Here is a 27456-nt window from a genome sequence, read left to right as displayed (position 1 = left end):
GTGCATGACATCCTTTGAAGTTGTTCCTGGTACAATCACAGAGAATGCTAGAACACTCTCTCAGCCCAACTACAATGGCCTGGTGCTGCTTAGCTATACCAAGACCAGCTAGATATTTTGATTCTGCTTCTTTTTCGGCCCACTTGATCTACAATATCTTCTCTGCTTTAGCTTTTTCATTGGGAGCCACCCTTAATTAAAAGGTTATTAGCGTCATTTAACATAAACTTAACGGAAGTTAGGGCTAATTTAGGTGAATGGACTACCTAATTAACAGATTTAAACATGATGTATCAACTAATTGAGTTTTAACAAATAGGGACCAACTAATGATATTGACAAATATGCGGGGATTAAATAATCATGAACGAAAAAAAAGGCATTTTACCGAATTCAACGACCATTAAAAGAAGCGGACGAAAAGGTTTGCTCTAGCCCCAGTTTGCCTCAGTCTCTCTCCCCTCCAACAAAGTAAGGATTAATGTCTCGGAGCATCTCGTACGTAACGGGCTCTCAACTTCTTACCCTCAAACGCCGCCCCAATATTGCTATTATCGACGTGAGGTACAATCACTTTCTTCACTTCGTTATGTGCACTTCCTTGATTTGATTTGAAGCTATTTATGCCTTAATTGTTTCATCTTTTCACTTGTTTTGGGATTTTAGGGACGATGAGAGGAGTTATGATGGGCATATAGCTGGGTCGCTGCACTACGCGAGTGATACCTTTGCTGATAGGATCTCTCAGCTCGTTCAGCAAGTCAAAGGGAAGGATACCCTTGTTTTTCATTGCGCTTTGAGCCAGGTTTGTGTTTTTTTTTTTTTAAGTTAATCCTTTCTGGGTTTCTTTCTGTACTTGATCCATCAATTTGTTTGTGAAATGGTAATTGAAAAGTGAATTTCTTGTCTAATTTGATTAATCATTTAGGATTTACCCTCAAATGTACCTGCGAATAGTGACTTGATGGAAATTTTTGTATATTTGTCACTGATTTTGCTGCCGTCAGTATCATCCTGGTTAACTGGGCTTTATGCGATTTGCCTTGAAAAAAGTAACTCGATATGTTTATGGATGTTGAGATTATGATTCATTAATCACCTTATAATCCAACAGATAATCTATTCTAGCATATGTGTGGTTTGGGAATGGTCGTGCAGGTGGCTTAATTGAGCAATTCATTTAATTGCATGGAAAAATTTTGTTGTCGTAGTTGAGTTGGTGTGAGATCGACATGGAGTTACATTTTATCTTGGAAGTGCTTACACACAAGTTGCAGATGTCAAATTGTTTTAAGTGATTTGAGACTGTTATAAACTTGGGTTTGGGATAGCGTCCAAGGGCGCCGAGAAATCTGCAAATGAAGAGCTCCTGGATTGAGGTTTTGTGGTTGCAACCCTTTGGAAGAAGTTAAGCTTTCATTAGAGAGAAACCTCCAATATGAGTATTTACCAAACTCAATCTTGGAATGAACTTAGCTGCCTTTCATTGATTTCAACTAGCTTTTTAAATACAAAATATAAAAAAGGATTCTCTGAAATTTAAATCACTCTAGTTTATTTGCAGCAGCAAAAATTTAAAATTTAAAGCTCAAATAGCTGCACTAATCCAGCTTTTTTCCCCTATGTGAATGGTGCCTGTAAATCTTCTCTGGGGATCCATCTAAGCTGAATAGCTCCTGATACTGTTGCTCAGAGAGCTGCTTCTTTGTACTCAGCGTTTATGATCAAAGATAGTAGTAGGATGTTTTCATGTGCTAGTGACCTATTCTTGAGCTTTGATACTTCCCTTTATGTTGCAAATTTACATAGTTTTCAAGTATTCTTAGGTCTTTCTTTGCTTTTTAAGCCTTGTTCTGATGAGTGCTCCATCTTGTGCACTCTGTGTATTTAGCTACATCCATGTTGGAAATTAATTTTTGCAATTAATTGCTGGTAAAGAAAACCTTTTGGTGATGACCATTCTTTATAGGAATGAAAAGCAATCATAGGTACATTTCCGGCAGAGCCCAACGCAGGAAGGTGGCAATCCTATCCTTAATTCCTTAGTGCCTTGTAAGGTCTTATCTCCTTATGCTAATTTATATGAATAGCACGAGGTCAGTGGCAATATCGTGTCTGGAAATCCCATGCTTATGAAAGAAGAGACATTGAATGGAATCATTTGTTTACTGTCGATGGGAGGTTTTCTGCTTGCAATTGTGAAATGCAGTCTTTTGACTGACAGAATTGTGAGTTTATTTCAGACACTTGCTCTCCCCTATACCATATGGTGAAGCTTAATGGCCAGTTTAACAAGTTCTGTAAAGTACTGGCTGTGACATACATATGGAAATTTCAGAAAATAACTTCATGCTTTTTTCCCCCCTAATTTTTAATTTTTGAAATGCTCAAAGTATTAATGATTGGTTTTCCTGCAGGTTCGTGGTCCAACTTGTGCTCGAAGGTTTGCTAATTATCTGGAAGAGATGAAAGAGGATACAGAAATAAAAAACATCTTGGTTTTGGAACGTGGCTTCAACGGCTGGGAAGCAGCTGGTAAGCCTGTTTGTCATTGTACCAGTACCCCGTGCACGGCTGAGAGTGCTCAGTAATTGTTCAAAAGACATCCTCTCTTAGGAGGAAATATACCCACCTATATAAACTGGCTGTTAGAGATTTCTATTGACTGTTTAATGTATTTTCCATGTATCCAATAGTCTACAGTGGCTTTTGGAATGTTAGGAAGAGACAAAAGTTTCCCCATTTCCCTTTCCTTATTCATCTCTCCTTTCCTCTATAGGTCCACTCTTTCATAGTCCTGTTTTCTGAATGACTCCAGTTCAGCCATAAATGCGATATTTATTTTCTTTGTTTCAACAAGGAAAGAAATTTATGGTCAATAGCACTAAATATCACTCTTTAAGTTACAATAGGCCCTGATTGAGATTTAAACTCGAGACCTCATAGTCCTCGAGACATTCCATTATCATTGAGCTAAAGCTCATTGGTGTTAAATCACTCCTTTGATTTCGAGATGTTTCCCTTTCTCGCCTGTATCTAGGTCTTCTTCATATAGCCCTTTGATTACAGAAAAATGCCCTGTTAAATTCAATTTTTTGAAGAGCTGTGGGCTACATTTATCTCACTATCACAAAGACATATCAAAGTTGAAGTTGAATAAAAGAAGGGACAAAGTCCCTTATTTATGGTGAAGAAATCTATGCATTTTGGCCATATTTCAGACCATCATAGATGTTGATGATGAAGACGGTAATGATTTAGAATCCATCAAGAAAAGATGGAGAGGAGATTTTGCTATTGAAGAATTTTTATGGTCCTACGAAGAGACCGAAAATTAAAGCCAGTGTTAATTATGTGAGAGAAACTGACAATTAAGAGACTTTGGAAGAGTGCAAGTTCAATTACTGTTAATTCTTTAAAGCAAGCAAAGCCAATGTTGGAGGATTGGGTGTTAAAATTGAAAAAGAGATATGGTATATACACCCCATTTTTAATTGATTTATCTAATTCTGAGCTCAAGCCTAATTAATTCATCATTTCAAGCTCAAAATTGAAAATGTAAACACATTCACAATTTCAGAAGCTATAAAACAAAGGTGTCAAAACTTGTTTGTTATTTGGAGTTCTGTCCAAGGGAGAGTTAGGGTTCACAAAGCTTAGTTTTCCAATTGGGATAATTTACATCTTGGAGTTCTCCAAGAATTGTGAGCCAAACTGGAAGCTTCATCCAAGCATGTCCATCAACCTCTAATCATTGCATTGAAACTGATTCACGAACTCTAAAGCAAGATAATCCCCTCTTTCTTTCTCCTCAATTTGATCTTTGGCTAGATAAAGATACGTAGGCTGTTTTTCTCATATATATATATATATATATATATATATATATATATATATATATATATATATATATAACTCTCAATGCTCGAGTATCGCAATTCAATGTCCCCTTATAAGAGAAATCCAATATAGCCAGCATTAAGTTTTTGGCCGTTGTTATTTGAACAATATATAATATTCATTTTATATTTTTAATAATAAAATTCATTTATTTAATTTTTAATATAAATTTTATTTTCTAAAATAAAAAAATAAACATAATGGGTAGTGAACATTCTAGTTGTAAAGGTTCCAAATTGATAAAATTGAAGAACTGAATTAAATCGTAGTTATTAGTGAAGGTGTGGCGAAAGCACGGAGTTAGGCATTAGGCAAATTTAAAATTTAATTAACATGTGTGTCATGCATCACATACAACAATATTTCATTTCTATGTTAACAATTAACATACCCAATAAACGGTTACAACTCTTGTAACCCCAATTGGTTTTTAACTTATTTTGCCATTAGGAAACTTAAGAAAAACAATCCCAATTAACCTAAACTTTGGTTTAGGGAATTTATCCAATGGGGTGCTGAAGTAAATTCAACCACCAATTTAGCAGGTAGGCCTCCAAGCATAGGCCCTCTAATCCGTCCACACGAACCACGTGATCAGGATTCAACCATTGAACCGAATCCTCCCTTAGTGCATCTCTCAATTAGAAGAAGAAGAAGAAGAAGAAGAAGAAGAAGAAGAAGAAGAAGAAGAAGAAATTATAGGAAGGAAAAGAAGAAGAAGAAATTATAGGAAGAAAAAGAAGAAGAAGAAGAAACTTAGGCTTTTCTTAAGTGAAAAAGGAAGAAGAAGAAGAAGAAGATTATCTACTCTCTCTATAATGTGGGTTGACTTTTATACTCTAGGGATTTCCATATCCTTGAGGTGTGTGGAAATCTCTAAAATTTAGAGATTCCTAATCCCTAAAAGTGATTAGTAGAGATTAGTTGTCTTCTACTAATAAGAAGACCTTTACAAGTGTCTTCCTCTTATCTAATCCATTGGATTAGTTGTCACTATTTCATTGATGTCACTTGGCATCTTATACCATATTACCACCAAGCTACTAAGCTACATTTCTCTCAAAGCTACATTTCTCTCATGGCTTCATAAGCCATTTAAGTGACATTAATTCTTTTTTCATTATAATTTATATATAATATAAATTATATCATAATTAAACTCTTTTAATTATAATTTTATTTTTAAAAATTAAATATAAACTAATTTTCTTCTTATTACCCATTCCATTGAATTTAGTTTTAAATCATATCAGGGACTTTGCAATCTTATTACAAATTAAATTAATTAATTTAATTAATCAATTAAATCATTTAATTAATTAATCAAATTAATATTGTTTTGATCATAATAGTTCTATTGTGTATGACTTTTTAGGTTCATGACAAATTGGCAAATGAAAATATGATATTAACTCTTTAATATCACTGCAACTTTTTCCATACTTAGAGTGAAATTCTCTGTCCACTCTTGGTTCTCATAAATCATGGTTAACACCTACCATAACATGCCATGACTACCCAATCAATGATGAATGGTACCATCCCATTTCTTAGAACTTTGAACATACATACTATGCACTAGGGTCATGGTATATGTAAAACCTAATTGCTTTAGATCATATGTCCTCATCTAAAATCTAATTTTTGACTAATAAGACTTACCATCTAATTACATCAAATTATATAGACATTTAAGGTTAACATTCATTGCATTTTATTAGCATTTAGTCTCATTTTATGTTTATTTTTATGTGTTTCCATTATTATTTTAGAAAACATGTTAATCCAACTCAATTCATTGATTTTTAAATTTTATCAGGTGTTTTTATGTGATTTTAGAATCAAAGATGAGTTTGGAAGAGATTTAGAGGTCAAAACATGAAGAATACAGGTCCAGAAACAGTACACGGGTCGTGTAACTTCCTAGACCCCGTGCAACCTTTTGGACAAAGAAAACTTGAAAAACAAAAGTGGCAGAAAGTTACACGGGGCGTGTATCACTACACGACCTATGTAAAGTCCCTTGACAGTAATTCTGATACGACTTTTATTGCTTTCAACTCGACCCGGATGGACTCCTAATGCTTCTAGGACTCTGAAATTAGGGTTTTTACACCAGATATAAATATAACAAGTCAAGAATTGAGGGAGGAGGAGAATTTACATTCAAGAGAAGAATTTACATTCAAGGATGCACATCAACTCCAAGGGGGGCAAGAGAGAAATAAGATCTGCAAGATTGCTAGAAGGGATTTCTAGCTAAAGTTCCAAAAGTCCAAGGCTGTAACTCTCCTTTTGGGTTCTTTCACTCTATTTCTTCTCATGTCTTCTCTTTATCTTTTTATAAACTTGATTATAAAACTCATCATGGGTGAGTAGGTTTTTTATTCTAGGGTTAGGGTGCAGCACTCAATTTCATTATGGATCTGGTTTGATTTTATTTAATACATTGGGTATTTTATTCTTTGATTCAATCTCTTGTGATCTTAATGCATGCTATTTGTTGGTATCCACTTAGTATTGATTACATATATTAATTGAAGGACTGAAAGGTGAAGATTAATATTAGAAAATCAGGACTTTGAACCTAGGAAATCGAACCTAGAGATAGGCTGATGACCTTTGTGGATTTCCAAAATTAATCAAAGATCTTAAAGGGTTTTAATTAATTTAATCACCACGAAAGTAGGGTTTATGTTACTTAAAATACACCTTGAGTGCCTTGAGAGAGGACTTAAGATAACTTAGGATTAATTTCCATCAAAGTAATAATCTCCCATTTATTGAATGAATCAAATTGATTCTATAATTGATTGAAGTATGAACCTCTAGCTCTAGAATGCCTTTATCCATTAGTATTTTATTTTAGTTAATTATTTAGATTTTATTTCTTTCAATTTAGATATAATTATTATTTCTCCACAATTCGATCATCTAGATAATTAAAATCACTATAGTTTGGTACTCAACACGGTCCTCATGGGAATGATACTCTACTCATCACTTTATTACTTGTTAGTGATCCGTGCACTTGCGGTAGTTGAAAAACCAGTAAACAAGTTTTTGGTGTCGTTGCCGGGGACCGATGCTTGATATCAAATGATTAGTGATTTGATTAATCTAGACATTCTAATTTCTTTTATAGTTTGTTTCTTCTCCAATTTTATTTTTTACTTGTTTTTCTTGTGAGGTACATTGAAATGTTTCATCAACAAGTCTTCACAAGTTTTATTCAATAACACAATGAGCCATTTTACAATGCTTGGAGAAGATTCAATGAATTGGTAGAGCAATTTGCCAATTATAGTTTTTCAAATTATGAACTCACTCTCAATTTCTACAATGGTCTGGATGAAGTGACAAGGAATTGGGTAGATTATGGAGCTTGGGCTATCGGTGATCACGTTCTTCAAAGAAACCATAAGGATGCCATTTACTTATTGAATGACATGGCAAATTTTGATTACCATTGGCATTGGGATCCTTCACTGCAGGGTTGGAGTCACCAATATCCCCCACACATTCATCAACATAATATTTCACACCAACCATTCGAGCTATAATTAGAGGGGAGAGTGGGACTTGAAGAGGTGATAGCTCCATTCAAAAATTTTGACAAACTAATGGTGAACAATGAGCTATCACTTTATGAAGAGGAATTATATGAACAAAGTTGGGAGAATGAAGAAGCTTCATGGGAATTTGAACATAGAGAAGAAGTTGAGCTTCAAGAACAAAATTCCTTTGAATTCCCACAAGAACAGGAGTTACTTAAAGAACAAGTGAAACCTAGAGCTAAAGAAAACAACTCCTTTATAGTTGGGGGATCATTGGAAGAGTGTTTCCATGAAGACAAATCAGAGATAAATGTGGTGGATGAAGAAATTAATGAGACTATTGATACACTTGAATTGTATAGATGTTTTTAAGCACATTTGTATACTATTTCATAGTATTTAGGCAAGCATTTTCATGCATAGTAGTTGATTTCATTAGTTTTTTGTAACTTCTATTGTCAAGCACCTAATTTCATGTTTTCTGCATCATTTCAGGTGTTTAGGTGAAGCCCCATAGTATAGGAGTGCAAAGGAAAGCTTGAAGAAGTCAAGAGACAGAGAATTACTGCTGATACAAAGTACACGGGTCATGTAAACCAAGCCCCAGACCCATGTAACTCTCTGCCATAAGAAAGCCAAGAGAATCAATGGAGAAACACAAGTACACGGGTCGTGTAATAAGACCCGTGTAATCTGCAGGAACCCGTGTAAGTCTCTGCCGGGCATAAGCTTGAAGAACCTTATGGGAAAAATAGAACACGGCCTGTGTAACCAGGCTTGTGTAGTTGGCGCAGACCCGTATACCTCTCTGTGCCAATGTAAGATTCCGCAATTCTCCTCCAGCAAGTTACACTGCCCGACATGTAGGGACCCGTGTAGTGACACACGGGTCGTGTACTATGCTGTAGCCAGTTTTATAACTCGAATTCCCCTCCTGTTTTCTGATTCAAAGGAGACTCCTAAAGCTTTTTGGACTCACAAATGACCTAACCCTAGAGCAACGACTATAAATAGAAAAGAAAACATCAGAAAAGGGTTGGTTTTTGTTAGGTTGGTTCGGTCGGCTCGCTCTCTCTTTTATCTTTTTGACAGCACTTTTGAGGAGTTTTGAAGGAGAGAAATCTAATTGTCTCAAGGAGAGAAACATCAGTACCAAAAGAAGTTTTCCAGCTAAAGTTTCACAAGATCAAAGCTGCAAACTCTCTTCGGTTCCTTCGTTTCATCTCATTAGACATATTTTTTTATCATTTTTATTTCTTCTACATGATTTACTTTTTACTATTTTTACCTTCTATCATGATGTTTGCTAAACTCATCATGAGTGAGTAGTTTTCTTATTTTGAATTTGGGAGAGTAGCGCTTGTAATTATTATTATAGATGAACACTAAATTTTATTATTGAATTTGAGATTCGTTTCTTAATTTAATTTCTTGTGATCTTAATGCATGCTATGTGCTGGTACCCACTTAGCCATGATTGTAGATGTTAATTGAAGTACTGAAAGGTGAAGATTAACATTAGAAAATCAAGATCTTGAACCTAGGAATTATGACCTAGATATAGGCTGATACCTTTGTGGAACTTCAAAATTGGTCAAAAATTTTAAAGGATTTTAATTGATTTAATCACCGTGAAAGTAGGGTTAGAGTTAATTAGAATACATCCTAGATGCCTTGAGAGAGGATTTAGGATAACTTAGGACTGATTTCCATCAAGGAAAACGATCCTCAATTCAGTAAATAAACTAGATAACATCCCTAATAAGATTCAAGTGTGAAATCTTAATTCCAGAATTGTTTCAAATAAATCACTTCGTATTAAGATTACCATTTTAGTGTTTTAAGTTAACAAACTTCATTCCCTAAGTATTCTATAGCCTAAACAGTCAAAATTATTGTGTAGATTGATACTTGCTAAACAAAATCCTTGTGGGAACGATACTTTACTAATCACTTTATTACTTATTAGCGATCCGTGCACTTGCGGTGGTTGCAAAATAGCGAAACAACTATCAATTTAAGTTCATTAATGATGCTTACACATACACCACTAGAAGACCCTTTTCTATCATGGACACCTCCTACATCATCACATGTCCTCCATGAGCTAAAGTAGTCCTCTTCCCAAGCAGATAACTCTAAACTATGTGTTGTTCATGCTATGTACAATCTTATTCTAAATCTTGCCAATCTTGAGGGTACCACAAATTAAGACCCATATGTGGTGTTACATGACAACTACTATGGGCGAAAATCGCTTTTTGATCAGCAATTCTAAAATGGGTCAAGCTAAAGATATTAAATTAGCACTTCTTGGGAGGCAACCTAAGTTTTAAATTTAATATTTGCATTTGTTTATTTATTTTGTTTTATCACCTTTCCAAACTTGTTTTGATGATTATTCTCTTTGTAGTTTCAAGAAGCACTTGAAGGAACAATGGGGAATAATCATACAAATCTTCAAGGGAAGGCACACTTCAAGGGGGGGTATTTCATATCCATTAGCTTTTCCCTATTATTACATTTATGATGTTGCTCTTGACCTGATTATGATATCTTGATGACAATGAGGACAATGTCAAATTTGAGTTTGGGGGTATAGCATTTCATGCATTACATTTATATATTATATTTCATTTTGCATCACCTTATTATGTCTATATTATATTTGTGTATGAAAAATCTAGAAAATTTTTACAAATTTTAAACTTTTTGAAAAGGCTTTTAACTTAGAACTTAGAATTATAACCAAAACCTTGATGAGCTAATGATTGGACTCTCTAGGAAAGAGGAATGAATGTAACTGGATGAGCAAAAAGGCTTCAATATGTTGTTTATGAAAAACTAAATCACCTAAGTAGAGTTAAACTAGTTAAAACCCTTCATAACCATTAATCTATCACATTGAACTTGCAAAATTGGGAGAAAATTTTTGAGATACAATCAAACCTAAAAATGCCTCACCAACTCTAGAACATGTCTCTTGGACCTATCGAGGCAAAATCCTAGCATATGTTTGATGAAGAGATGATTAAGGAATTCTTTGATATAGCCTCACTAAGCCTTAGCCACCCCTAATTAAAATATATATGTCCCTTGCAGCCAACATGAAGCTTATACTTATCCCTTAGAATTTATTGCTTATCCATATTATTTACCTAGCCCCTAGCATAAACACCTACCCTACCCTTTTGAGGAAGCTAAATGCATAAGCAAAAAGTATATTAAGTACCAAAAAAAAAATGGAGAGAGGATGTGGAACTCAAGAAAGAGTGTAAGTGTGCAATTGAAATCAAAGAGAATTTTGCCTTTCCAACATAGCAAAAGCAATGAGTTTGGGGGAGAGGACAAAAGGGACATAAATAAATAAAATAAAAAGGAAAGAAGAGGAAAAAAAGAAGAAGAAGAAATTGAAAGATAAGTATCATGGAAACTTGCTTGGTACTATAAAAAAAATTAAAAGCCCCTCCTCTCCATACAAAATCAATAGAATAACCATAGTATATTTGGTATTTTATGCATACATGATATCCTCATATTTGCATTCCCTAAAAAACCTTTCATTGGCAACCAAGTCATTATCCCTTTCGCCCCATTACAACCCTTTTAAAGACCTTTTGATCTTTTGAAAAGTGTATACTACATTAGTGGAGATAGAGAATTGAGATATGCCTATGGAGTTGGAATTAAATCAAACTCACCATGATCATCCTCAATAGAGGCATCTTGTGGAAGTAAGTATTTCTTAAGTCTATCCTGATAAAATAGGTTATTTGTGACTTATTAATGGCCTTGTATAGAGGAATAATTAGTTGAAACACCATGAAGGGGGTGAGGTTCTAAAGGGCAACTATTGAGGTCCCTATGCCTTGAAAGTGGGAATTGCTATGAAGGTTGAAGAGTGTCCAATTATGTGCAAGTTAAGTTTTTGGTTATGTTTCTAAGTACCCCCAATGAGTTTTTATAAAGTTTTATTTCGCTTGAGGACAAGCAAATATTTGAGTTTGGAGGTATTTGATTACATCAAATTATATAGATATTTAAGGTTAACATTCATTGCATTTTATTAGCATTTAGCCTCATTTTATGTTTATCTTTATGTGTTTCCATTATTATTTTAGAAAATATGTTAATCCAACTCAATTCATTGATTTTTATATTTTATCAGGTGTTTTTATATGGTTCTAGAATCAAAGACGAGTTTGGAAGAGATTTAGAGGTCAAAACGTGAAGAATACAGGTCCAAAAGTAGTATACGGGCCATGTAACTTGCCCCGTGTAACTTCCTGGACCCTGTGTAACCTTCTGGACAAAGAAAACTTGAAAAACAATAGTAGCAAAAAGTTACACGGGGAGTGTATCACTACATGGCCCATGGAAAGTCCCCTGACAGCAATTCTGATACGACTTTTCTTGCTTCCAACTTGACCCGGATGGACTCCTAATGCTTCTAGGACTCTGAAATTAGGGTTTTTACATTATATATAAATATAACAAGTAAAGAATTGAGGGGGGGAAGGAGAATTTACATTCGAGAGAAAAGAATTTACATTCAAGGATGCACATCAACTCCAAGGGAGGCAAGGAAGTAACAAGATCTGCAATATTGCTAGAAGGGATTTCTAGCTGAAGTTCCAAAAGTCTAAGGCTGCAACTCTCCTTCTGGGTTCTTTCACTCTATTTTCTTCTCATGTCTTCTCTTTATCTTTTTATAATCTCGATTGTAAAACTCACCATGGGTGAGTAGATTCTTTATTCTAGGGTTAGGGTGTAGCACTCAATTTCATTATGGATCTGGTTTGATTTTATTTAATACATTGGGTATTTTATTCTTTGATTCAATCTCTTGTGATCTTAATGTATGCTATGTATTAGTACCCACTTAGTATTGATAACGGATATTAATTGAAGGACTAAATGTCACACCCTACCCCTCTGTAAGGCATAACATGATCCCGTAGTATACCTAATGAATTACCAACTCCGTCTACTGATAATCCATTAAATACACTACAAGGGATTTTAAAAACTTTTCTTACTTCTTTTACAGTGGTGAGCACTATTTACAGGTGTGAAAGACTTTGGTGAACTGAAGTGAAACAACTAACTCATTTGATTTATTTGGAATATCTATAAAAATTTTGGCAAGGTGCCATTTGTATTTTGGACAAAACAGTTCTTCAGAAAACCTGTAAAAAGCACTTCAATATATTTTCAAATCTCAACTCCAACATTTTTATCAACACAACACATTTCTCAAGTCAAATCCACAGTGATTTTCAAAGACTACGATACAAAGATATAACACAATTTTTACAAGCCAAATAACTCATAATTATTTTACAACTTTACTGTACAACTTAAATTTACAACTGCTCAAAACCAAGAACAAAATATACATACAGTGAATATACATTACAGTACAAAATGCCACATGTGGTATACTCACTATACCCAAAATCTCTCATTGGCGATACTAGCGACCTAACTTTCTTTGCCTGTCTGTCTCTCTACTGCGGCGGCAATAAAAGCTATCATTTGAGACAATGTCTCGATGGTGCACAACATTAACCAAATACAAATTTTAAATCACAATTCATAAATCATATCAATAGTGGATACTTAAAACCATAGTTAAATTCAAGACAATAAATGTCAACAAGAATTTAAACTCCATTTGTTAATATCACAATAATTTTCAATAAGTCAGATCATGGTTGAATTCAATAGACGGTATATGTCAATAAGAGTTTAAATCAATTTCACAATCTCACAATACATAATAACACAATTCGATCAAATAATCTGAAGAATACATGTTGCCAATCTATAACACAATTTAGGCCATGACACAATTTTTCCATATATGCCGTGTTGTACACCACGACAAGACATGCTCACCCCAATAATCGAAATCAATGAGGAGGAAGCTAGCTATATAATGAGAACTCATCCATACTCACCTCGGGAAGTCAAAGAGGGAGGAACATAATCATACTCACCCGGACTAATAAGTCAAAGAGGGAGGAATAATCACACTCACCCCATTAATGGAGGAGGAACATAGTATCGGTGTCATGCCAATTGTGAGTCAAAACAATTCCAAACATTTTATTCAAATGATCCGTAAGAATCCAATAAATTTCCAAAGTTATAATTTCATTCACAAAATGGCAACACAATTCGTAATTCACTTCAATTTCCACAAAAACCATTTCTGATTGCTTTTCAATCAATAAGTATCCATCAAATACCATTCAAACAATTTTTCACAGTTTCAAACCATTCACAATGTTTTTCAATCAATAAGTGTCCACCAAACACATTTCCACAATTTAAAACAATGATATGCAAATAGTCAATATTTATTTCCATTGAAAATAATTCAAAAGAAACAGTTGTTGTGCACAAACCTCTGATGACTGTCCCCCTGATCTGGACTCAGTGTTTCCTTCCCTTTTCCTGAGTCTTTGGTAGCGAGAAACACAATTTGAAGTGTTTGATTACTAAATTAAACTGTCTCTATCGATGGTGTTTGGTAAATAATGCACTGAACTCAATTATTCACTTAATCACCTAATATACCGACCCTCGTTGCGTTTTAGGTAAATTAGGTTTTAGTGTCGTTAATATGTCTCATTCGATAGGGTTTTAGGTTTGGTACGTTTTACCAAACTCGTTTCTTTGTTTAGTGCATTTTAATGCAACTTCTTTGGATCAGGGATACTGGTTTGACCTAGCCGGACGGCCTAGTTCCCTCAGTTTTCGGGTTTCGGTCAAAACTACAAACTTGTAGACCTAGGTCTTATTGCACGCGGGGCAAAATTTCAGGTCAATCCGAGTTAAGTAGATCAAGTTATGGTCATTATACTATTGCTGGTCAATTGGTATCAAATTAGGTCAATTTTTGGTCAATTTGGTCAACTTTGGTTCGGCCAGTTTTTGGACCCGAACTTGTGCAAGCTTTTTGACTTGCTTCTGGTCATTTCTGGGTTTTGGTGTCTTCATAAGACTTGTAGGTATGGGTCTTAACTATTCTTGGTCAAAATTTCAGGTCAATTGGACCTGTTTTGAGTGAGTTATGGCCTAAACACTCACTGCTGCCCAAATGGTCAGTTTTTAGGTCTCAAGTGTACCTAATCCGAATTGGTCATTTTTCACATCACCTTGCAAGCACAATTTTGGTATGTTCTCTCAATGAAAGTTGGCACATTTTGTGCCTAGTTCAACCCTCAATTGGTCTCATACCAATTGAGGTTACACATTTAAAGTTATAGGTCTATTTGCACACTGTCCTCTATATGTCTTTCAAACCCCAATTCAAACACACATATACCTTGCAATTTGGTTCACTTCCCTACCAATCTGTTTTGGTACATTACCAAAAGCATTTTCTACTTTACATTAACATTATTTTGGGCAGATTCCAATCAGCCTCAACACACCAATATCATTCACAATTACAATTTCTAAGTACTATTACAAACACACCTAACCATTACAAATTTTACACACACTTTACAAGATCAATCTACATACATATCATCAATCCTTCTAGGTTAATATTCTGCATACATTTCCTTCAATATATCCCATTACTCAAGTGTCCCCAAGCTGCCACAAACCATTCTTCAACATCAAAGTGCCGTCCATTTTACAATTTCCCATCCAAGTGCATAAATCACCACATAAACATGAAATAATTCACTAGGTTACTAATTCATCATGATCAACACCATTTCTCATCAATTATATGCACAAATATCTCATCTAAAACGTGACTCATGGCTGTCCAAAATGAAAACAACAATAACCCTTCAAACTCAAAATTTTCTTTCACCAAACTAACACCCATAACATGAACATAAACTTTAACAAAGGAATTCTCAAAATGTAAACTTACATTTGATTGTAACTTGCTAAACCTTTACCAAACTTCTCAAATTTGGTATCAATATCTTCCTTGTGATGTGTAGACAAAGTTTAATGAAGAAACCTAAGAGGTTGGAGTTGAAAATGGAGAGTTAAGAAAGCTTGCATGAAAAATGGCTATGGAGTTTCCTTCACTCTTCAATTCGGCAATTTGAATGCAAATGAGGAAGATGACTTATTCAGCTGCATTTTAAGTGTACACATGTCCCACTATGTATTTAATTAATCCCCTTAGTGGTCCACTTAGTCACTTAATCATATAATAAAGTAATTATTCATTTATTCCACATTTAACCCATAATTTCCACTATTTATTTTAGGTACCACCAATTTAATTTTTCATTTTATTTTCTAAGTGTAATACTATTTATTTTTAATGGACATTTAGGTCAAAAGACACTTGGGATGTCAAATGACCATAATGCCCTGCTCGTGGCATTCTGATTTTTCAGGTATTCTGGGTTTTGTCTGTTTTGATTTCTCACTTTTCTTTGTACTTATTATTTAATTTTTATTTGATATTTCTAATGTTATTTTTTCTTCAAAAAGTTTCTATTTATGTCCCAAAAATGTTTTCAGGGTTCCCATGATCCAGGGCGATCCAACGGTCCACGCCGTGACTTCCCAGTGCGGTCACCAATCGCTACGTTTCCCGGCTCGTTTAACTTAATAACATTTCTTTGCAATCAGTTTTCCTTTGATTTTCTTGTACTTTCTTTTCTTTTATTTAATTATTTTATGACTCCTCACTCTCATTGAAGTGTTGTTATAGGCATCCTAATTGTCCAGGACAACACTGGTCACTAGAAGCGTGACGCACTACCGAACTTAGGGTGTTACAATTCTCCCCCCCTTAAATAAATTTCGTCAACTAAATTTTTCCCTGTATTTATCTTACAATATTCTTACGTTTATTTTCTCCTTTCTATATGATCGTAAGACTTTTAACAATCTAATACAATGTTTACTTTGTTTGGATAACAACACTCTCCTCTTACTATTATGTTGTCTAATATTTCACTCACGTTCCTTCTTGAATGACCCTTGAGGTCATATTAGAATCATTCATCGTGCATTGGTCCTCGACCATTCTAGTCCATAGTCTTCCTCACATTCGAATATTTCTTTGTTACATATGAATCAACTGTTCAAGTCTCTACTTCCATAACTCTTTTATCTGTCAATGTTCTATAACTTACTTCCTTTTATCTTGAACTATAACCTTTCGATATTTTAACTTTTGAGTTTTAGATCCTAAGTAGGATTTTCAAACTTATTTCTAACAATTAAATTCGTCACGGCATAACTATGCCAAAGCAGATCCGTTGGCAACTATTCTCATCTAGGTGTACTATCGGTTAGTACGTAGCTCTACACAATAATCTCAAGTTAGTCAGTGTCTGCGACTTACGGTATAAACATCAAGAACATTGCATAGTTACTACGATACATCCCAATAGATCAAACTTTGTTATCTTTTATTCTTTTTGAATTCACTGATATTCGAATCTTATTCTGATTACAATATCCATTAGCAATTTCTAACAGTAACCTCCTTGCCCTTATCAAGAGCAATTCCATTACTGCATCTTACTTTTACGTCCTCTTGCCTTACATTAAGTAGGCTAACCAATTAGCTTATAATTTTATGGTGTGTCAGCAAATACTTTTCGCCGATAAACTCTTCCAAAACTAATTTCACTTGTTATCACAATCCTTATCCTAAAGGACTAGTCACTAATGCATCAAAATTTATTTCCCTGACCTCCTGTACAATAATACAAGGAGATTTCCTCCCGTTAGTGCATATTTATAATGTAATGTACTGTATGTATCAAACATTTGAGCAGTTGTAGTTACAGACAAAATGATTTCAAATTCACGATTCAAATTCACTTTAAAACCATTGCTCTGATACCACTAAAACATGTCACACCCTACCCCTCTGTAAGGCATAACATGATCCCGTAGTATACCTAATGAATTACCAACTCCGTCTACTGATAATCCATTAAATACACTACAAGGGATTTTAAAAACTTTTCTTACTTCTTTTACAGTGGTGAGCACTATTTACAGGTGTTAAAGACTTTGGTGAACTGAAGTGAAACAACTAACTCATTTGATTTATTTGGAATATCTGTAAAAATTTTGGCAAGGTGCCATTTGTATTTTGGACAAAACAGTTCTTGAAAACGTAAAAAGCACTTCAATATATTTTCAAATCTCAACTCCAACATTTTTATCAACACAACACATTTCTCAAGTCAAATCCACGGTGATTTTCAAAGACTACGATACAAAGATATAACACAATTTTACAAGCCAAATAACTCATAATTATTTTACAACTTTCTTGTACAACTTAAATTTACAATCGCTCAAAACCAAGAACAAAATATACATACGGTGAATATACATTACTGATTACAAAATGCCACATGTGGTATACTCACTATACCCAAAAATCTCTCATTGGCGATACTAGCGACCTAACTGCGCCTGTCTCTCTCTCTACCTGCGACAGCAATAAAAAGCTATCGCTGAGACAATGTCTCAGTGGTGCACAACATTAACCAAATACAAATTTTAAATCACAATTCATAAATCATATCAATAGTGGATACTTAAAACCATAGTTAAATTCAATACAATAAATGTAAACAAGAAATTAAACTCCATTAGATAATATCACAATAATTTTCAATAATTCAGATCATGTTAGAATTCAATAGACGGTATATGTCAATAAGAGTTTATATCAATTTCACAATCTTACATTAAATATTAACACAATTCGATCAAATAATCAAGAATACAGTGTTGCCAATCTATAACACAATTTAGGCCATGACACAATTTTTTCCATATATGCCGTGTTGTACACCACGACAAGACATGCTCACCCCAATAATCGAAATCAATGAGGAGGAAGCTAGCTATATAATGAGAACTCATCCATACTCACCTCGGTGGGAAGTCAAAGAGGGAGGAACATAATCATACTCACCCCAGACTAATAAGTCAAAGAGGGAGGAATAATCACACTCACCCCATTAATGGAGGAGGAACATATTATCAGTGTCATGCCAATTGTGAGTCAAAACAATTCCAAACATTTTATTCAAATGATCCGTAAGAATCCAATAAATTTCCAAAGTTATAATTTCATTCACAAAATGGCAACACAATTCGTAATTCACTTCAATTTTCACAAAACCATTTCTGATGCTTTTCAATCAATAAGTATCCATCAAATACCATTCAAACAATTTTTCTGATTTCAAACCATTCACAATGTTTTTCAATCAATAAGTGTCCACCAAACACATTTCCACAATTTAAAACAATGATATGCAAATAGTCAATATTTATTTCCATTGAAAATAATTCAAAAGAAACAGTTGTTGTGCACAAACCTCTGATGACTGTCCCCCTGATCTGGACTCAGTGTTTCCTTCCCTTTTCCTGAGTCTTTGGTAACTGAGAAACACAATTTGAAGTGTTTCAGTACTAAATTAAACTGTCTCTATCGATGGTGTTTGGTAAATAATGCACTGAACTCAATTATTCACTTAATCACCTAATATACCGACCCTCGTTGCGTTTTAGGTAAATTAGGTTTTAGTGTCGTTAATATGTCTCATTCGATAGGGTTTTAGGTTTGGTACGTTTTACCAAACTCGTTTCTTTGTTTAGTGCATTTTAATGCAACTTGCTGGATTCCGGGATACTGGTTTGACCTAGCCGGACGGCCTAGTTCCCTCAGTTTTCGGGTTTCGGTCAAAACTACAAACTTGTAGACCTAGGTCTTATTGCACGCGGGGCAAAATTTCAGGTCAATCCGAGTTAAGTAGATCAAGTTATGGTCATTATACTATTGCTGGTCAATTGGTATCAAATTAGGTCAATTTTTGGTCAATTTGGTCAACTTTGGTTCGGCCAGTTTTTGGACCCGAACTTGTGCAAGCTTTTTGACTTGCTTCTGGTCATTTCTGGGTTTTGGTGTCTTCATAAGACTTGTAGGTATGGGTCTTAACTATTCTTGGTCAAAATTTCAGGTCAATTGGACCTGTTTTGAGTGAGTTATGGCCTAAACACTCACTGCTGCCCAAATGGTCAGTTTTTAGGTCTCAAGTGTACCTAATCCGAATTGGTCATTTTTCACATCACCTTGCAAGCACAATTTTGGTATGTTCTCTCAATGAAAGTTGGCACATTTTGTGCCTAGTTCAACCCTCAATTGGTCTCATACCAATTGAGGTTACACATTTAAAGTTATAGGTCTATTTGCACACTGTCCTCTATATGTCTTTCAAACCCCAATTCAAACACACATATACCTTGCAATTTGGTTCACTTCCCTACCAATCTGTTTTGGTACATTACCAAAAGCATTTTCTACTTTACATTAACATTATTTTGGGCAGATTCCAATCAGCCTCAACACACCAATATCATTCACAATTACAATTTCTAAGTACTATTACAAACACACCTAACCATTACAAATTTTACACACACTTTACAAGATCAATCTACATACATATCATCAATCCTTCTAGGTTAATATTCTGCATACATTTCCTTCAATATATACCATTACTCAAGTGTCCCCAAGCTGCCACAAACCATTCTTCAACATCAAAGTGCCGTCCATTTTACAATTTCCCATCCAAGTGCATAAATCACCACATAAACATGAAATAATTCACTAGGTTACTAATTCATCATGATCAACACCATTTCTCATCAATTATATGCACAAATATCTCATCTAAAACGTGACTCATGGCTGTCCAAAATGAAAACAACAATAACCCTTCAAACTCAAAATTTTCTTTCACCAAACTAACACCCATAACATGAACATAAACTTTAACAAAGGAATTCTCAAAATGTAAACTTACCTTTGATTGTAACTTGCTAAACCTTCACCAAACTTCTCAAATTTGGTATCAATATCTTCCTTGTGATGTGTAGACAAAGTTTAATGAAGAAACCTAAGAGGTTGGAGTTGAAAATGGAGAGTTAAGAAAGCTTGCATGAAAAATGGCTATGGAGTTTCCTTCACTCTTCAATTCGGCAATTTGAATGCAAATGAGGAAGATGACTTATTCAGCTGCATTTTAAGTGTACACATGTCCCACTATGTATTTAATTAATCCCCTTAGTGGTCCACTTAGTCACTTAATCATATAATAAAGTAATTATTCATTTATTCCACATTTAACCCATAATTTCCACAATTTATTTTAGGTACCACCAATTTAATTTTTCATTTTATTTTCTAAGTGTAATACTATTTATTTTTAATGGACATTTAGGTCAAAAGACACTTCGGGATGTCAAATGACCATAATGCCCCTGTTCGGGTGGCATTCCTGATTTTTCGGTATTACCGGGTTTTGTCTGTTTTTCGATTTCTCACTTTTCTTTGTACTAATTATTTAATTTTTCTTTGATATTTCTAATGATATTTATTCTTCAACAAGGGTCTATTTATGTCCCAAAAATGTTTTCAAGGGTTCCCATGATCCAGGGCGATCAACGGTCCACGCCGTGACTTCCAAAGTCTGATCACCCATCGTTAGGTTTCATTTCGTTTAACTTAATCACATTTCTTTGCAATCATTTTTCCTTTGTTTTTCTTGTACTTTCTTTTCTTTTATTTCATTATTTTATGTCTCCTCACTCTCATTGAAGTGTGGTTCTAGGCATCCTAGCTGTCCGGACAACACTGGTCACTGGAGCAGCAGAACGCACTACCGAACTTAGGGGTGTTACACTAAAAGGTGAAGATTAATATTAGAAAATCGGGATTTTGAACCAAGGAAATCTGACCTAGAGATAGGCTGATGACTTTTGTGGAGTTCCAAAATTAATCAAAAATCTTAAAGGGTTTTAATTAATTTAATCATCATGAAAGTAAGGTTTATGTTAATTAAAATACATCTTGAGTGCCTTGAGAGAGGACTTAAGATAATTTAGGATTAATTTCTATCCAAGTAATAACCTCCCATTTATTGAATGAATCAGATTGATTCTATAATTGATTGAAGTGTGAACCCCTAGCTCTAGATTGCCTTTGTCCATTAGTATTTTATTTTAGTTAATTATTTATATTTTATTTCTTTTAATTTAGATATAATTATTATTTCCCTACAATTCGATCGTCTAGATAATTAAAATCACTATAGTTTGGTACTCAACACGATTCTCGAGGGAACAATACTCTACTCATCACTTTATTACTTGTTAGTGATCCGTACACTTGCGGGGGTTGAAAAACCAGCAAACACCATCATAAACTATTTTTGGATGAAGTTAAACAATCCTAACTAGGAACTTTCTATAATAAGAATAATTTAGATAGCATAGGACTTTATCCTTATTTACTTAGAGTAATGAATCCCATCTTGACTGAACATCTATCTCCGTATATAACTAGTCAGAGCCTACATACATCGGTATACCCATACATTGTATAAGTATGTAAGCGGTATCAAACTCAAACTACCTATAAATGAGATACCTATGTCATCTCCGGTCAAAGGGCTGTAAGCTCTAGTATGATCTAGATGATAATATATTGACAAGAGAAAACTCCATGTATATATCATTTATGCACCACTAGTTCGACCTACTTATTTTATAAGTACCCATTGTATTTGTCCCAACATTTTAATTGTTAAAAGATATGAGAATCACCATTTCACTTTTATTAGTATCTTATACTAATGAATAAAAACAAATAGAGGTGACAGTCTAGCTGGACAGTCATGTTCAACAAAATATCCTTGACTATGAACTAATACTTTATATCACTTTTATCGGATAGTTTCATTATTTATATTCTCAACTCTTTGAGAATAAAACTTTTAACAAAAAGCTAAAGGATTATTCTATTAACCTTAAACATTTTAAAGCTAAAAGATACATTAAAGCCATTTGTTGGAAATTAGGTTTATAAAACACAACACCAAGGTATTACTCTAGGGCATACCATTAACAATCTCTCACTTGCACTAAAGCCAATAACTACAGTATACAGTACTCATCTTCCAACGATAACTGTTTAACTATTGTTAGGTTATGGCTTAAGTGAAAGGATCAGTTGAGTTACCAGTCGATACTATCCTCTGTGCTACTTCTGGCTAGTTTTCTAATTAAATGATTTAGCTAATTCCTAGTGTTTAGATTTCAGGTGAGACCTAGTGTCTCTGCCCGGGATAAGGCACTATAATTGTCATAGTTGAGAAAGACTAATGACACAATCAAAGGAATTGTATTAAGTCTCATTAGGAACTTCTGATCCAAACAATCTATTTGTGACATCACATGTGCAAAATATTTAGCTTCTATAGTAGAATCCATAGTCATTACTTACTTAGAACTTTTCCAATCAACTTTTCAACCACTACAGATAGACATATAATCGTTATACAAAAATATGTAACCTTGACATAGCCTTGTGTGACTGTTATGCTAGCCCATGTAACAATCACACAGCCTTATGTAACCTTTACATGGCCTTGTGTGATTGTCACACTTCCCTACTTTAGATAGAGTTTCTATGTTTACCATTTGACTGAGAGTTCGAATCTATAAACTTTATTAGTTGTAAATTACTTTCTCTTTCATCAAGATTAATATCCCAAATGCTTCCAAAGTATTCAACAATAATCTTGACATATACTCAACATTCTAAACCTAAGTGTGATTAGCATTTGCTAGTTACTAATAACATATGCAATATCCTGTCTTGTACACAATTTAGCATACTCAACTTCTCTCTTTAGAAGCCTTAAAAGAACCTCCTTAAGAAAGTTGGATATCATGCCTCATAGGCAATAGCCCTTTCAAATTAAGCATGTTGCCTTTCAACATCTTTTCCAATTACAGACTATAAAAGAATTCTATTATTCTTATTTGCTCTATCTCTATAGATGCAAAAATAAGAACATAAGTTTCATTCCTAAGTCATTTATGGAGAAAGATATATGCAACTAAACTTTACAGTTTCTAGTATGCTAATTGTCATTTCTTATTAACGAAATGTCACCTCTGTACAAAATTAGATAAGAGATTGCTACCATTAACCTTTTTATACATACAAGACTCCTTAATGTTTTGCTTAAGACCATTAATGGATCTATCAAGCTTATATACTTTGTAACATTTCCAAAATCATGTCTACCTCCATGTTTCCTTTAAGGAAAATAATCTTAGCAATTAGTTACCGAAACTCACAATCATTGTGTATAATGATATTGCTATTAAATCTAAATGAATTCAAGCATAGCCTCAGGTAAGGAGGTTTCCTCATAGTCAACCCATTTCCTATAAGTGAAACTCTTTCCACAATTAGTTTTGCCTTATAGGTCTCTATCTATTTATTAAAACCTATCTATATCTTGACAAACCTTTTAACTCCCACTATAGGAAGGTTTATAAGAGCATATATATAGTTTTTAATGATTAAATCTGTAATGCCCCTTCCTAGCCCACTAGATAGTATTGTCCGCTTTGGCCCACTAGACCTCACAGCTTTGTCCCTTGGACCCCTTCTTTAAGGCCCAAAAGTGCGCTTTCTAGGTTAGAAGGCTTGCCACTTATATTGCCCATCACTTTCTCCTCCCTTTCTGATGTGGGACTCGGTTCATTCCTGCCCCCTGTCCTGGACCTCAAGCAACACCTAGTCCTTTACCGCAGTGTTCTCTACGTGGCTACTACCATCCCGAAGAGGTAGGTTGTTACAGGCCCACAAACTTCTACCTAGTTTATCCCCAAACCACATCGTACTGAGGGAGGTCGACTCTGATACCATATGTAATGCCCTTTCCTGGCCCACTGGATAGTATTATCCGCTTTGACCCACTGGACCTCATGGCTTTGTCCCTTGAACCCCTTTTTTAAGGCCCAAAAGTGTTCTATTAGGGGTTAGAAGGCTTACCACTTATAGAGCCCATCACTTTCCCCTCCCTTTCTGATGTGGGACTCTGTTCATTTCTGCCCCCTACCCTGGATCTTAAGTAATGCCTAGCCCTTTACCACAGCGTTCTCTATGTGGCCATTGCCATCCCAAAGAGGCAAGTCGTTACAGGAAAAATTTAGACCATTTCTCGATTTATGCATGTCATCCTTGCTCAGGGGCCATGCTAATCTTCTTTGTATCATTCAAATTTTATTGGATGTCCCCTTCTTGGCCCACTGGATAGTATTGTCTGCTTTAGTCCATTGGATCTCATGGTTTTGTCCCTTGGACCCCTTCTTTGAGGTTCAAAAGTGCGCTATCCATGTTAGAAGGCTTGCCACTTATATAGCCCATCACTTTCCCCTCCCTTTCTTATGTAACACCCTTTCCTGACACACTGAATAGTATTGTCCACTTAGGCCCATTGGACCTCACGGCTTTGTCCCTTGGACTCCTTCTTTAAAGCTTAAAATCACATTATCCGGGTTAAAAGGCTTGCCACTTATATAGCCCATCACTTTCCCCTCCCTTTCCAATGTGGGACTCGGTTCATTCCTACTCCTTGCCCTAGACCTCAAGCAACGCCCATCCCTTTACCGCAGCGTTCTCTACATGGCCACTGCCATCTCAAAGAAGCGGGTTGCAACAAAATCTATTTTGGATCTTATGGCTTTACCATTAATGAGAAATATATATCCAATATAATTTCTTCATTAATTGTATGATCATTTATATTACCAATCTCTACATGAATGAACAACTTTTATACATTCTAATGTAGAATTCTACATCTCTCCAAAAGATGAGATATAATAATAAACTCTAAAGTACCATTATGGTGACACTGCTAATAGGTATAAGCTCCTTACTGGAAGGATTTATATCCATTTAATTTATTGTTTGATGACTCTTTATCTATTTTCTTCTTCCTTTCATTGTCATTTTCTTACAAAAACTCTTTTATTAAGAACAATGACCCCACTTTTAACAACTTCTTGTTTAGCAGGAAGATGGAAATAATATCCCCACTTTTAACAACTCCTTGTTTAGCAGGAACATGGAAATAATATCCTAAACTTACTTTAGGATAGCTAACAAATTTATGCTTTATCAGATTCTCTTTTAACAACTCAAATCTTAATAAGCTCAAATTTAGTGTGTAACCATAATATATCCAATATGATGTAATGGAAACTAATATAGATGAAAATCTACTTGAAGATTTGAAGCTATTAAAAATGCTAATCCATATATGTTATAATTCATCATATTCCTTACTGTGCCCAACATTGCACAATTTCTCCTTTTAGACTCTCCATACAACTATGGTGTTCTAAATGGAGTCTATTGGGATATAATATCTTATTTCTTTATAAGCTCATCAAATTCAGTACTTGACTACTCTTAGCCTTAATCAGATCAAGGAATTTAATATCTTTCTTATATATTTCTCTATTTCAGATTTGAACTCATTAAACTCTTTAGAAATTTCAAGTTTGCATTTCTCAAATGTAAACATTCTTAAAGTATTAAGAATACCCTTTTCTAACCATATACAGATAGACCACATAAATATCCATGTATTGGTTCTAAAACTCTTTCAGCTTTCTTGATTTTGTCATTTTACCTTGAGAATAAGACTCATCAGTCAGACCAATGAGGACTGAGTCCCTATCTCACTAACTCAATGATCCTATCTTCAGTAATTTGATATAGTCGCAAAAGCCAAATTCATTTTAGATTACATTAGGTTTTGATGACTATATTACTCTCAATTTAATTGCTTGGGATTTTTTTGTTAATAATATCAACATAATAAAAATGATTGCTCAAGTAACTCATGCCAACATTTCATTTCCAAAATAAAATGTAAATATCATACATGAATCTATATTCCTATCCATTACAAGTCACACTTAATACAAAAATGATGTTTTAAAATATTAGGTACATTGAAACATTATCCAAAGAAAAAATACATATAAACAAATATTAAACCCAATGGATTTGGTAGCAACCTTTGCTCTATCTTCCTTTCTTGTCCAAGATTTACTGACTGCTAGTTCCTACATGTCAATACATTTGTGAGAACTGGCTCTAGTATTTATAAAGAGGAACTATGAGTACTATTTGAACATCAATCACAAGATATAGACATAACTTTATAAGGCTTGTAATTCTTGCTCTTCCTATACTCCAAGTACTCTAGGCAATTCCTTTTATGCCCTGCCTTTTAGCATTGAAACAATTTTCTCTCCCTATAGCTTCAACCTTTTTACCCTTGAATTGGCTCTAGGACACTTTCTTTGAACATATAGAGATTGAAACATTCTTATTCTCATTGCTCTTTCTTCTAGTCCTACTTAAAGTAGAAGCAACTAAGGATGTTTGCTTTCTCTTATTGCTAGGCATAGCCTTTTGAGCTGTGATAAGCAATTTTAACAACTCCATAAGTGTACACTTCAGTTTGTTCATGTGAAAGTCTACAATAGACTTAAAGAAAAAGTTAAGAAGAAATTGCTAGATTAAAATTAGCTATGGGGTAAAAACCTTCAAGAATCCATGACTTAGTGTAATCAGATTTTGCAAGTCATTTCCCGCATTCATCCCTTCCAACACCTTAATAATGAACAGCTGCTTTGACATCTCATGTCTTGTAGTCCTGCTCTATTCACTATACAACCTACAAAGGCAAACTAGATTTCTAAAGCTATTTATCTATTCTCATGCTCCCTTTAAAACTCATTGCTTATTGTGGCAAACAAGTAACTCCTTGCTTGCAAGTCATCATCATGCCACTTTCTTAAAGTATTATTTTCCTAATTTGATGCATCTTCAAATAAGGGATCTGTAACATCCTCACTTTAGTTAGTTCGTACAGTCTACTATTTCGGTGACCAGTGTCAGTCCGGACAGTTAGAACGTCCAGAAAAATATTTAAACTAAAGTGAGGAACCATAATTAACTCAAATATTAATAAGAAAAATTTAGGAAAAATTTTAGGAATAAAATACAACCAAGTTAAATGAGCCGGTGCCCTAGCGATCGGTAACCTAGTGAGAAGTTGCGGTTCTCGCAACTAGGAGCCCT

At 34.4% G+C, this 27456-nt stretch overlaps 1 protein-coding gene and 1 non-coding gene across 2 annotated transcripts; one reads left to right on the top strand and one right to left on the bottom strand.

Moving 5' to 3' along the window:
* The first annotated feature begins 363 nt into the window (after positions 1-363).
* Positions 364-2776, top strand: LOC110663843 (dual specificity phosphatase Cdc25). The gene is made up of 3 exons (XM_021823284.2): positions 364-564; positions 667-805; positions 2418-2776. The coding sequence occupies exons 1-3, from the start codon at positions 482-484 to the stop codon at positions 2589-2591; spliced, it is 396 nt and encodes a 131-aa protein (XP_021678976.1). The 5' UTR covers positions 364-481; the 3' UTR covers positions 2592-2776.
* A 21720-nt stretch (positions 2777-24496) lies between these two features.
* On the bottom strand, positions 24497-24600 carry LOC131170948 (U6 spliceosomal RNA). Its single transcript, XR_009141711.1, has one exon. It is a non-coding gene; the product is annotated as a U6 spliceosomal RNA (small nuclear RNA).
* Positions 24601-27456: the final 2856 nt, after the last annotated feature.

Source organism: Hevea brasiliensis, chromosome 11 (assembly GCF_030052815.1).
Source record: "Hevea brasiliensis isolate MT/VB/25A 57/8 chromosome 11, ASM3005281v1, whole genome shotgun sequence".
NCBI lineage: Eukaryota > Viridiplantae > Streptophyta > Magnoliopsida > Malpighiales > Euphorbiaceae > Hevea > Hevea brasiliensis.
Note: the sequence above shows the minus strand (reverse complement) of the source record. Positions and strands in the feature narration are given on the sequence as shown.

What these genes read in the sequence shown, in the direction of transcription:
- LOC110663843 (XM_021823284.2), top strand. Translation starts at nt 482, where the DNA reads ATGTCTCGGAGCATCTCGTACGTAACGGGCTCTCAACTTCTTACCCTC. An exon ending in ATTGCTATTATCGACGTGAG is followed by an intron (nt 565 to 666) that starts GTACAATCACTT and finishes TTGGGATTTTAG; the next exon opens with GGACGATGAGAGGAGTTATG. An exon ending in TTCATTGCGCTTTGAGCCAG is followed by an intron (nt 806 to 2,417) that starts GTTTGTGTTTTT and finishes GTTTTCCTGCAG; the next exon opens with GTTCGTGGTCCAACTTGTGC.